At 44.9% G+C, this 14,047-nt stretch overlaps 1 protein-coding gene across 1 annotated transcript in view; it reads right to left on the reverse strand.

Moving 5' to 3' along the window:
- Positions 1-1,098: 1,098 nt before the first annotated feature.
- LOC138659016 (zinc finger protein 271-like) overlaps positions 1,099-14,047 on the reverse strand; it is a 53,369-nt gene continuing 40,420 nt past the window's right edge. The window contains exon 7 of the mRNA XM_069745876.1: positions 1,099-2,800. Within this exon, the coding sequence (XP_069601977.1) occupies positions 1,188-2,800 (1,613 nt within the window). The 3' untranslated portion in view covers positions 1,099-1,187. The remainder of the gene's footprint in view (positions 2,801-14,047) is intronic.

Here is a 14,047-nt window from a genome sequence, read left to right on the forward strand (position 1 = left end):
CTGTCCATGAGCTTCATCTGGTGGATGTGAGTGGGGCTGCGGCTTCTGAGTTTCCTTCCTCAGGTGACGAGGTTAGGTCGTTAGGTGCTGCTCTATTTAACTCCACCTAGTTCTTTGTTCCTTGCCTCCAGTCAATGTTCCAGTATTGGTCTTGCTCTCTCCTGGATCGTCTTGTGGCCTGTCTGCCCTGCATAAGCTAAGTTCTGCTTGTGTTACTTTTGTTTGCTATTTTTTCTGTCCAGCTTGCTATATTGGTTTTTCTTGCTTGCTGGAAGCTCTGAGACGCAGAGGAAGCACCTCCGTGCCGTTAGTCGGTACGGAGGGTCTTTTTGCGCCCTCTGCGTGGTTGTTTGTAGGTTTTTGTGCTGACCGCAAAGCTATCTTTACTATCCTCGGTCTATTCAGTAAGTCGGGTCTCACTTTGCTAATACCTATTTCATCTCTGTGTTTGTATTTTCATCTTTGCTCACAGTCATTATATGTGGGGGGCTGCCTTTTCCTTTGGGGAATTTCTCTGAGGCAAGGTAGGCTTATTTTTCTATCTTCAGGGCTAGCTAGTTTCTCAGGCTGTGCCCGAGGCGCCTAGGTCTGGTCAGGAGCGCTCCACGGCTACCTCTAGTGTGGTGTGATAGGATTAGGGATTGCGGTCAGCAGAGTTCCCACGTCTCAGAGCTCGTCCTATGTTGCTAGTAACTATCAGGTCACTTTGTGTGCTCTTAATCACCAGGTCTATTGTGTTTCTGAATCACCAGTTCATAACAACTAACGCTGCAGATCCACAGAAAGAATTAACATGCTGCGGAAAATAAAACGCTGCTAATAAAGGATGAAAATTTCTGAATCATGTGCACAACACTTCAGGAATGTCATTGATTAACATTGCTTCAGTAATCACTTGCATTTTTGAAGCATTTCTGAGTGGAAAAGCCGCTGCTGAAACGCAACAAATCCGCATCGCGTGCACATTGCCTAATGGTATTAAATGAGAGCACATTGTCTGTAATGACAGCGACCATTTATACCATTAACAGTCAGAAGACAACTCAAAAGTATGCTTACCTTCTTCATTACCGCCAATTTTCACTTTCTAAAAACCACCCTTGTTTAGGAGTGCTAATTTGGGGCAAGTCAGATACTACTATGGTGCTTGGTTTAAAGTCTAATTGCACCAAGGTGAACCACTTCATCTAAATCACATTGTGAGTTTTTATATGTACATTAAGCTGTGATTCCCAAGTAAAACATTTTCCACATTCTATACATAAGTATGGTTTTTCTTTGTGAATTATCTCATGTGAAATAAGAGCTGACTTTTGGGTAAAACACTTCTCACATACAGTACATGAATATGGCTTCTCCCCTGTGTGAATTCTTTGATGCCTAACAAGATCTGATTTATGGGTAAAACATCTCTCACATTCTGAACATGAATATGGCTTCTCACCTGTGTGAGTTTTTATATGTGCAGCAAGCTGTGAATTACGAGTGAAACATTTCTCACATTCTGGACAAGAGTACGGCTTCTCCCCTGTGTGATTAACTTTTACATGTATATCAAGACTTGATTTACTGCTATAACTTTTACCACATTCTAAACATAAAATAGCCTTTGTGCCTGTGTGAGTTTTCTGATGATCAACCAAATATGAATTCTGAGTAAAAGATTTCCCACATAGATTACATGAAAATGGCTTTTCCACTGTGTGAATTCTCATATGTCTAACAAAATTGTATTTGTGAACAAAGCGGTTTCCACATTCTGAACAAGAAAATGGCTTCTCCCCTGTGTGAGTTTTTAGATGTATAGCAAGCTGTGATTTTCGATTAAAACATTTCCCACATTCTGAACATGAAAATGGCTTCTCCCCAGTATGAATTCTTTCATGATTAATGAGACCTGATTTCCAAATAAAACATTTATCACATTCTGAACAAGAAAATGGCTTCTCCCCTGTGTGAGTTTTTTGATGCACAATTAGAGCTGTCTTTTGTCTAAAACACTTTCCACATAGGGTACAAGAAAATGGCTTCTCCCCTGTGTGAGTTTTTTCATGCTTAACCAGATCAGATTTCCAAATAAAACTTTTGCCACATTCTGAACATGAAAATGGCTTCTTTCCGGTGTGAAATCTTTGATGTACAATTAAAGTTGTCTTTCGTCTAAAACACTTTCCGCATACAGTACAAGAAAATGGCTTCTCCCCTGTGTGAATTCTTTCATGGTTAACAAGTTCTGATTTATGGGCAAAACATTTCTCACACTCTGAACATGAAAATGGCTTCTCCTTTGTGTGAGTTCTTTGATGTACAATTACAGCTGACTTTTGTCTAAAACACTTTCCACATAGTGAACAAGAAAATGGCTTATTCCCTGTGTGAATTATTTGATGTCTAACAAGATCTGATTTATAGGTAAAACATTTCTCACATTCTGGGCACGAATATGGCTTCTCCCCTGTGTGAGTTCTTAGATGTTCAGCAAGAGTTGATTTTCTGCTGTAACATTTCCCACATTCTAAGCATAAATTAGGCTTCACCTCTGTGTGAGTTTTCTGATGGTCAACCAGAGATGAATTATCAGTAAAACAGTTCCCACATTCTGAGCATGAATATGGCTTCTCCCCTGTGGCAGTTCTTGTGTGTTGAACACCCCTTTTGTGACTTTCATTTTGCTCAACATTCTGCAGTGAATCGGGAGATTGGATAGAAGCATCAGTTGACAGATCTTGGATTTGAAGGGCTGAAGCTATACCTGGGATTACGGCATGCTCTTCATATGTACAATGTATGCCACAACTACCTGTAAAAAAAATAAAACAAAAAATGTAAAATCTGGTTTTCACTGGTAAACTCAGGCCCCCGACTGCAGTATCAATGCACTGGCCAGATGATAATGGTCTTATTACAAAGATGACTCTTCTACAATTCCAAAGTGAGATCACATAGAAAAGGAGCTTATAATATGGATTAGTATCTCTATATATAAGGATGGAGGAGTCAGCAACAGAAATGTACAACCAAGCACATATTTCCCACATTCGAGCCCTTTAGAATAAAAATAAATCCCCAGATCTGTACATTTCCTGTACAAAACAGCAGAATGCTGAAAAGATTTCCCCATTGTGAAGCTCTTTACCTCTAAAGAGATGTCTCTTGACTCTAGAGGAGCTGCTCACTCCCTGACTAAAGGTTTCCTGTCTGTCTGGTCCTAACCGTCCCCAGTCTCTGCCAGACTTTTCCCCTCCCACTCCAGCCTCCTCCTGCTGCACACAGTGCCAGGCATCAGGGGAATAACTCAGCTGATTGGACAAACCAAAAAGGAAAAGCTTTCTACACAGGTGAGTATAATGTACTGTGTGAATCCATCACTCCCTCATCCATCCACACACATCCATCCATCTCCATCCATACACATCCATCTTCAAACACACGCACACATCATCCATACACACACATCCATCCATCTTCATCCACACATCCATCCATACACATCCACAGACATCCATCTCCATCCATACACACACATCCATCCATCCATCTCCATCCATACATCCATCCATACACATCCATCTCCAAACACACGCACACATCATCCATACACACATACACCACACACATCCATCCATCCACAGGCATACACCCATCCAGCCACATGCACACACCCATCCGCACACATCCATCCATCCATACACACATCCATCCATACACACATCCAGCCACACACATCCATCCACACACACCCATCCAGCCACAAGCACACACATCCATCCATCCATCCAGCCACACACATCCATCCACACGCACACATCCATCCATCTCCAAACACACTCACACATCATCCATACACACACACCCATCCATCCACACGCACACATCCATCCATCTCCAAACACACTCACACATCATCCATACACACACACCCATCCATCCACACGCACACATCCATCCTTCCGCACACATCCATCCTTCCGCACACATCCATCCTTCCGCACACATCCATCCACACGCACACATCCATCCGCACACATCCATCCACACGCACACATCCATCCATCCACAAGCACACATTCATCCACATGCACACACCCATCCATACACACACATCCATCCATCCATCCATCCATCCACACACATCCATCCAGCCACACACACATCCAGCCACACACACACACACACACATCCAGCCACACACGCACACATCACTACAGACTCTTCGCGGCACAGCACTGATATGTCAGGAGTAATGTGGGGCCGCTCTATCACCACGGTGTGGAGTGCAGTGATTGTGCTGCTTTCCAAAGACTCAGGACACTGCTCTGATATTTCCAACACTGGAGTGATGACAGAGGTCAGCGCAGGCGCAGATGACTGACTACCCACTGCTGTGCAGATGGCGGCTGAACACTGAGGCCATGTTCACACAATCCTTTTTTTAATGCGGAACCGCCGCGATTTTGCCGCTGCGGGTCCGCAGCTGTTTTCCATGCAGGGTACATTACAATGTACCCTATGGAAAACAGGAACCGCTGTGCCCACATTGCGGAAAATCGCAAAAAAAGCCGCGCTGAATAGCTGCGGTAAAAAAGAAGTACCATGTCACTTCTTTTTGCGGAACTGCAGCGGTTCTGCACCCATTGACCTCCATTGTGAGGTCAAACCCGCAGTAAAACCCGCAGACGAAAAAAATATCTGCGGGTTTTCTGCGGTTTGTGGTGCAGAACCGCTGCAGCAGGAAGTGCGTGGGCGGAGTGTGGCTGCCCCCCCGTGCCCCAATCCCACCCCCAATGCTCCGATGCCACCCCCCCGTGCTCCGACGCCCCCCCCCCCCCGTGCCCTAATCTCCCCCCCTTATACTTACCGGGCCTCCCGGTGTCCATCCGGCCGTCTTCTCCCTGGGCGCCGCCATCTTCCAAAATGGCGGGCGCATGCGCAGTGCGCCCGCCGAATCTGCCGGCCGGCAGATTCGTTCCAGGCACATTTTGATCTCTGTGATAACTTCACAGTGATCAAAATAAAAAAAAGGTAAATGCCCCCCCCCCCTTTATCACCCCCATAGGTAGTAACAATAATAAAATAAAGATTTTTTTTTTTTTTCCCCACTACAGTTAGAACTAGGGTTAGGGTTAGGGGTAGGGTTAGGGGTAGGGTTAGGGGTAGGGTTAGGGGTAGGGTATTTTCAGCCATTTTAACCCTAAAAAAACTTGATAGAAAACACACAAACTGCACTAAAAAACGCATAAAAAACGCATCAAAAAACGCATCAAAAAACGCACCAAAAAGTACCAAAAAACGCACCTGCGTTTTCTGTCAAGAGCTGCGGTTTTTAGTGCAGAAAAAACAGCAGGGAAATCAGGAACGTGTGAACATGGCCTGAGGGGGCGGTAGCGGCTCTGAGGTCAGGTAATAAAGCACAGGTAGCGGTAAGTTTGGTAGAGCCATATGGAAACAAAAGTGTGAGCCAGGAATGAAATGAAATTCAGGAGGAAAGGCAGAAAGAAAAACAATGTATAGAGGTGTTGTATATCACCATACAGCACAGAATAACTTAACCCCTTAGTGACTGAGCCAATTTTTAACCTTAATGACCAAGCCAATTTTTCCAATTCTGACCACTGTCACTTTACGATGTCATAACTCTGAAACGCTGCAACAGATTCCACTGATTTTTTTCGAGAAATTGTACTTCATGTAAGTGGTAAAATATAATCGATATAACTTGCGATTATTTATGGGAAAAAAGGCAAATTTGTCAAAAAATTTGAAAATTGTGCAATTTTCAAACTTTTAATTTTTGTGCTCTTAAATCAGATGGTCATATCGCACAAAACAAGTTAATAAATAATATTTCCCACATGTCTACTTTACATCAGCACAATTTTGGAAACATATATACATTTTTTGTTAGGACGTTATAAGGGTTAAAAGTTGACCAATGATTTCTAATTTTTCCCAAAAAATTTACAAAACCATTTTTTTCTAGTGACCACCTCACATTTGAAGTCATTTTGAGGGGTCAATATGACAGAAAATACCCAAAAGTGACACCATTCTAAAAACTGCACCCCTCACGGTGCTCAAAATTGCATTCAAGAAGTTTATTAACCCTTCAGGGTCTTCACGAAAACTAAAGCAATCTGGAAGGAAAAAATGAACATGTGACTTTTTTCACAAAAAATTGACTTTAGACCCAAACTTTTTTATTTCCAAAAGGGCATCAGGAGAAAATAGACCACAAAATTTCTCGTGCAATTTCTCCTGAGTACGCAGATACCACATATGTGGGGAAAAAAAGCTGTTTGGGCGCATGACAGTGTTCAGAAGGAAAGGAACACAGTTTGACTTTTTGAACACCAAATTTGCTGGAATCAATGTCGGGCGCCATGTCGCGTTTAGAGACCCCATGATGTACCTAAACAGTGGAAGCCCCCCAATTCTAACTACAACCCTAACACAGCCCTAACCCTATCCCCAACACACTCCTAACCCCAACCCTAAACCTCAACACACCTCTAACCCTAATCCCAACACTACAACCCTAGCCCCAACACAACCGTAACCGCAAAGAATGGAAAAAAATACATTTTTTTAATTTTATTATTTTTACATAACTAAAGGAAGTGATAAAGAGGTGATAGCCGAGACCCTGGAGATTTTCCGATGCTGGGAGGCACTATACCCTTATTTATCAGTGTGTTAAAAAGAGGCGCTGAGGAATAAACCGCCGTTAAAAGGCATTTTGGCGGTCGAGAAGGGGTTAAAAAAAATTGGATTTTGGGGTTGGACAACCTGTTTAACCCATTTCTGACATTGGACGTACTATTCCGTCCATGTGGGGTGGGCCCTAATTCCCAAGGACGGAATAGTACGTCCAGCACGATCGGCCGCGCTCACGGGGGGAGCGCAGCCGATCGCGGCCGGGTGTCAGCTGACTATCGCAGCAGAAATCCAGCACTATGCGCCAGGAGCGGTCACGGACCGCCCCCGGCACATTAACCCCCGGCACACCGCGATCAAACATGATCGCGGAGTTCCGGCGGTATAGGGAAGCATCGCGCAGGGAGGGGGCTCCCTGCGGGCTTCCCTGAGACACTCAGAGCAACGCGATGTAATCGCGTTGCTCTGAGGGTCTCTTACCTCCTCCTCCCTGCAGCAGGCCCGGATCCAAGATGGCCGCGGCATCCGGATCCTGCAGGGAGGTGGCTTCACTGCGCTTGCTCAGAGCAAGCGCTGGTAAGCCTGCAGAAGTGCACGTCAGATCGCTGATCTGACACAGTGCACAGCAAAGTGTCAGATCAGCGATCTTACACTATAACATGATGCCCCCCTGGGGCAATGTTATAGTGTAAAAAAAAAAATATTCACATGTGTAAAAAAAAAAAAAAAATACCCCCCCCAAAAAATATTGTTTCTATAAATACATTCCTTTATCTAAATAAAAAAAAAATAAAAGTACACATATTTAGTATCGCCGCGTCCGTAACGACACCACCTATAAAACTATATCACTAGTTAACCCCTTCAAAGTGGAATAACCCCAAAAAGTGGAATAACACGTGATCAAAAAGACTGATATAAATAACCATGGTACCGCTGAAAACGTCATCTTGTCTCGCAAAAAACGAGCCACCATACAGCATCATCAGCGAAAAAATAAAAAAGTTATAGTCCTCAGAATAAAGCGATGCAAAAATAATTATTTTTTCTATAAAATAGTTTTTATCGTATAAAAGCGCCAAAACATAAAAAAAATAAAATAAATGAGGTATCGCTGTAATCGTACTGACCTGAAGAATAAAACTGCTTTATCCATTTTATCAAACGCGGAACGGTATAAACGCCTCCCCCAAAAGAAATTCATGAATAGCTGGTTTTTGTTCATTGTGCCTCACAAAAATAAATAAAAAGCGATCAAAAAATGTCACGTGCCCGAAAATGTTACCAATAAAAACGTCAACTCGTCCCGCAAAAAACAAGACCTCACATGACTCTGTGGACCAAAATATGGAAATATTATAGCTCTCAAAATGTGGTAACGCAAAAAATATTTTTTGCAATAAAAAGCGTCTTTCAGTGTGTGACGGCTGCCAATCATAAAAGTCCGCTAAAAAACCCGTTATAAAAGTAAATCAAACCCCCCTTCATCACCCCCTTAGTTAGGGAAAAATTAAAAAAATGCATTTATTTCCATTTTCACATTAGGGCTAGGGTTAGGGCTAAAGTTAGGGTTAGAGTTTGGATTACATTTACGGTTGGGAATAGGGTTGGGATTAGGGTTAGGGGTGTGTCAGGGTTAGGGGTGTGTTTAGGGTTACCATTGAGATTAGGGTTAGGGGTGTGTTTGGATTAGGGTTTCAGTTATAATTGGGGGGTTTCCACTGTTTAGGCACATCAGGGGCTCTCCAAATGCGACATGGCGTCCGATCTCAATTCCAGCCAATTCTGCGTTGAAAAAGTAAAACAGTGCTCCTTCCCTTCCGAGTTCTCCCGTGTGCCCAAACAGGGGTTTACCCCCACATATGGGGTATCAGCGTACTCAGGACAAATTGGACAACAACTTTTGAGGTCCAATTTCTCCTGTTACCCTTGGGAAAATACAAAACTGGGGGCTAAAAAATAATTTTCGTGGGAATTTTGTTTTTCAATTTTCACGGCTCCGCGTTATAAACTGTAGTAAAACACTTGGGGGTTCAAAGTTCTCACAACACATCTAGATAAGTTCCTTGGGGGGTCTAGTTTCCAATATGGGGTCACTTGTGGGGGGTTTCTACTGTTTAGGTACATTAGGGGCTCTGCAAACGCAATGTGACGCCTGCAGACCAATCCATCGAAGTCTGCATTCCAAATGATGCTCCTTCCCTTCCGAGCTCTGCCATGCGCTCAAACAGTGGTTACCCCCCACATATCGGGTATCAGCATACTCAGGACAAATTGGACAACAACTTTTAGGGTTCAATTTCAACTGTTACTCTTGGAAAAATACAAAACTGGGGGCTAAAAAATAAATTTTGTGGAAAAAAAAGATTTTTTATTTGCACGGCTCTGCGTTATAAACTGTAGTGAAACACTTGGGGGTTCAAAGCTCTCACAACACATCTAAATGAGTTCCTTAGGGGGTCTACTTTCCAAAATGTTGTTACTTGTGGGGGGTTTCTACTGTTTCGGTACATTAGGGGCTCTGCAAACGCAATGGGACGCCTGCAGACCAATCCATCTAAGTCTGCATTCCAAATGACGCTCCTTCCCTTCCGAGCTCTGCCATGCGCTCAAATGGTGGTTACTCCCCACATATCAGGTATCAGCGTACTCAGGACAAATTGGACAACAACTTTTGGGGTCGAATTTCTTCTCTTACCCTTGGGAAAATAAAAATTGGGGGCGAAAAGATAATTTTTGTGAACAAATATGATTTTTTATTTTTACGACTCTGCATTATAAACTTGTGTGAAGCACTTGGTGGGTCAAAGTGCTCACAACACATCTAGATAAGTTCCTTAGGGGGTCTACTTTCCAAAATGGTGTCACTTGTGGGGGATTTCAATGTTTAGGCACATCAGTGGCTTTCCAAAAGCAACATGGCTTCCCATCTCAATTCCAGCCAATTTTGCATTGAAAAGTCAAATGGCGCTCCTTTCCTTCCAAGCTCTCCCATGCGCCCAAACAGTGGTTTACCCCCACAAATGGGGTATCAGCATACTCAGGACAAATTGTACAACAGCTTTTGGGGTCCAATTTCTTCTATTACCCTTGGTAAAATAAAACAAATTGGAGCTGAAGTAAATTTTTTGTGAAAAAAAAGTTAAATGTTCATTTTTATTTAAACATTCCAAAAATAGGGATTTTTGTGTACTCACCGTAAAATCCTTTTCTCCGAGCCATTCATTGGGGGACACAGACCGTGGGTGTATGCTGCTGCCAATAGGAGGCTGACACTAAGTGATACAAAAAAAAGTTAGCTCCTGCAGTATACACCCTCCTGCTGGCTCTCAGCTAACCAGTTCGGTGCAAAAGCAGTAGGAGATCAATAACAATATATGAGCGTATAGCATGTCATATTATAAAAAAAACAAGCATAAGCTAATAACAGGGTGGGAGCTGTGTCCCCAAATGAATGGCTCGGAGAAAAGGATTTTACGGTGAGTACACAAAAATCCCTATTTCTCCTTCGCCTCATTGGGGGACACAGACCGTGGGACGTCCCAAAGCAGTCCCTGGGTGGGGACAACAATAGATCAGGCCCTGTGTAACCGCTACTTACAAGTGCGCCACCGCGGCCTGCAGAGTCCGCCTGCCCCGACTCACATCTGTGGAAGTGTGGGAATTATAGTGCTTCAAGAATGCATGCGGACTGGACAAATCCGCAAGCTTGCAGGCGTGCCTTGCCGACGCCTGGTGCCTAGAACCCTTGATAGACAGTGAGATAGGCTGATATCTAGCACGGAAGGACTCCTGGATGGTGAAAAGAATTCACCATGTTATCATGGTCGATGAAACAGCTAAATCCTTCCTGAAAATGTCAGGAAGCCTTCCTCTACCGTCAGGAAGCCCAAATAAAACGTCCAACCTTCAGAAGGACGCCGTCCTCAAGACGTACCTACTCAGAGCACTCACTTCGTCCAGAATATGGGGGATCTTATTCCATTTTGTGGACTGGAGCCAAAAGAGATGAGGAAAGAACTAAGCCCTCATAACAGTGGTAATACAGTACCACCTTGGTAACAAGGGATGGAGATGGCCTGAGGACAACCTTGCCTCGAAGGTAATAAGGGAAAAAAGTCTGAAAGAGCAGAGAAGCTAGCTCCGAAGACTCGTCAGAGTGAGAATATCGCAGAGGAGAACGGGACGACTTTCCCTGATAGTAAAGTCTGCCCGGATGAAAAAGGAGCCTACTGTATGGCTCCTAGGAATAATAAGGTCCCAATGATCTAACGGTATGCGATAGTTCTTCCCTATGTGTGAAAACTCCCTGTGAGAAAGTCCCTACTTGCAGTTGTGCTGCGATAAGGCGAGAAGATACCAGCTCCGCAAACAAAAAACGGACGTGGTCAGTGCGGATCTCTGAGGATCACTGGGGCCCCTTTCTGCTTCCGAAAGGCTTTCGGAAGCAGTGGAAGGCGAGTTATGGAAACTGGTACCACGGCAGAACCAGAGCATGGAGAGCGATGGCTCTTGGATCTCGAGGCCGAACCACGAACTCGAGTACATTGGCCTTCAGTCTGGATGTCATCCCACCTACAACTGGAGAGCTCCAGTAAGGACAGATCTGATGGAAGACTTCGGGGTGAAGTTCCCACTGACTTGAGGTGGAATCCTGACGGCTGAATTTGTTTGCCGTTCAGAGTTCTATTTCTGGGATATATACTGCCGAGATCACCGAATAATAGACTTCGGCCCATCAGAGAAAGTGAGGTACCTCGGTCATGGCGCCTGACCGTGGGTACCTGCTAGATGACTGATGTAAGGCACCGCCGTGGCATTATCCAATTGAATTCGGATAGGGTGACCCGCCAGAAGGCAGTGGACCTGCTGTAAGACTACCGTTCGGATCTCCAGAACAATGATGGGGAGAAGAAGACTGGCATTCGTAGTTACTAATAACCATTGAACCGGGAGAAAGGCCCTGGGTGAAGAAGGAGCTCAGAGACTATTGTCTGAAAGTCTGTTTGACTTGCTGAAAATGAGCGGAGCGAAGGAAACCTCTTCCATTGTCGTCACCATTTTTCCTCAGAACTCTCTTAGCAAATCGAATGAAATGAGGGGGTGAGTAATCAAGTCCTCAGAACTCTCCTTGCGCGAGCTCCCTGTTGAAGGGCCATGACCTTGTCTCGAGGAAGAATTACCATCCTTCTAGAAGTGTGCAGGATCATCCTCAAAAAGGATATCTGCTGGGCTGGAAATGAGGAGAACTTGTCTAAGTGTAGCTGCCAGCCCAGGAGAGAAGGTATCGCAAGAGATATAGACGACTCAGCGTAGTCCTGGAAGGGCGGCGAGACAGTCGACCAAACAGGGCAAGGCGAGCACGCCTCTAGAGTGCAAGAGAAACATGACATCCGCCATGACCCGAGCGAACACTCTGGGTGCGGAAGCAAGGCCGAAGGACAAGGTTGTGACTTGAAAATGCTGTTGACGAATGGAAAGGCGAAGGAATTTTTGCAGAGGGCAAGCAACCCGAATGTCGATGGATGCCGGAAACTGCACCTTTTTATGTTGAAGTAATGGCTGAGCGGAGGAACTCCATCCAAAGGAGGAGGACCATGTCAAAGGTTGTTAGAAGTTTGAGGTCCAGGGTCGATCTTACTTTTCGTTCCCCTGTTTGGAACCAAGATCCCTTAGATCTAGACTGTGCTGGACAATCCTTATACAATCCTTTGTCAGTCTCCCGCTCAAAGGATTTGATTGGCCAGTTGTTGCTGGTGTGAATCAAGGTAGTTAAGGTCTCCAGCCAGGAGACCATTGCTCTAGCAATCCATGCGGCCGCTAGGGAGGATAGAGCGCTGGACCCGAAGCCGCAAGACGGAACGAACCAGATTTGCTATCTGACAGTCCGTGGTATTTTTAATTGATGACCCATCGGGTAGGGATACTGGTAGGTATACCACAGGAGATTCTACCCGGTTAATCTGCCCCATGGCAGAATGTGCGGCTGCATCCAGCAGGTCATAGTCTCTTGCCATCTCCTCTTTTCACGGTGCAGAGATAAAAATTAGGAACCCTCGATCCATCAACCTCTTAACAGGGAAGTGGAGAGGAATTGTCCGCCTTCTTGCATCATCCGCTAAATAGTGGTGATGCAGAGGGGGAAGCTCGTACGCCAAAAAGGGTGCCTCTATATGTCCACAGAGTTCAGGTCTCCGGGTGGACAGGACAGGTTGTCTGGCGTTAGGCCTGGATGCAGAAGAGGAAACATGGAGACGACACTCCGTGTGCTCGTCTGTTGATGGTGTGGGGAGATCGGTGCCCTTTAAAGGACCCGTCGCCCTTAAAAAACAGGCCAGGCATGGCATCCCACGTAGAGGCTTCTCTCCAGTGAATCGCTTATCCGAATTGAATGGCAAATGCTCTCGAGGGAGTTTAGTCTCTGAAGCTCTGGCAAGCTCAGGCAATATCCAATCCATATTCAGAGCCTTGTTGTCATCAAATCATTGGTGAGGGAGCAGGAAACGAAAAACTTCCGTTTTCTAGATGCCTGTATGTTTCTAGACGCCTGCACGTTTCTAGAATACTTGCGGCCCCTGCTAGCCGACGGCTCCCATGTAGGATAGGGACCATGTATATTGGTCCGGCGAGCACTCCAAACACAGAGGGTACACAGAGGGATTCAATCTCTTGGTCAGAGAACCATGGATTGGTCAGTGAAGAAGTCCACTGAGGGGAACTAGAGGATAAAGCTGGGGTCGGCGGCGGAGGGCTCCTCGGATTGATCAAGCGCCTTTAAGACCAGGGAATACTGGTCATGCACCTTTAAGACCAGGAAATACTGGTCATACGCCTTTAAGACCAGGGAATACTGGTCATGCGCCTTTAAGACCAGAGAATACTGGTCATTCACCTTTAAGACCAGGAAATACTGGTCATGCACCTTTAAGACCAGAGAATACTGGTCATGCACCTTTAAGACCAGAGAATACTGGTCATGCACCTTTAAGACCAGAGAATACTGGTCATGCACCTTTAAGACCAGAGAATACTGGTCATGCACCTTTAAGACCAGAGAATACTGGTCATGCACCTTTAAGACCAGAGAATACTGGTCATGCACCTTTAAGACCAGAGAATACTGGTCATGCACCTTTAAGACCAGAGAATACTGGTTATGCACCTTTAAGACCAGAGAATACTGGTCATGCACCTTTAAGACCAGAGAATACTGGTCATGCACCTTTAAGACCAGAGAATACTGGTCATGCACCTTTAAGACCAGAGAATACTGGTCATGCACCTTTAAGACCAGAGAATACTGGTCATGCACCTTTAAGACCAGAGAATACTGGTCATGCACCTTTAAGACCAGGGAATATTGGTCATGCGCCTTTAAGACCAGGGAATACTG

This window comes from Ranitomeya imitator, chromosome 1, assembly GCF_032444005.1.
Source record: "Ranitomeya imitator isolate aRanImi1 chromosome 1, aRanImi1.pri, whole genome shotgun sequence".
In the NCBI taxonomy this organism is placed as follows: Eukaryota; Metazoa; Chordata; class Amphibia; order Anura; family Dendrobatidae; genus Ranitomeya; species Ranitomeya imitator.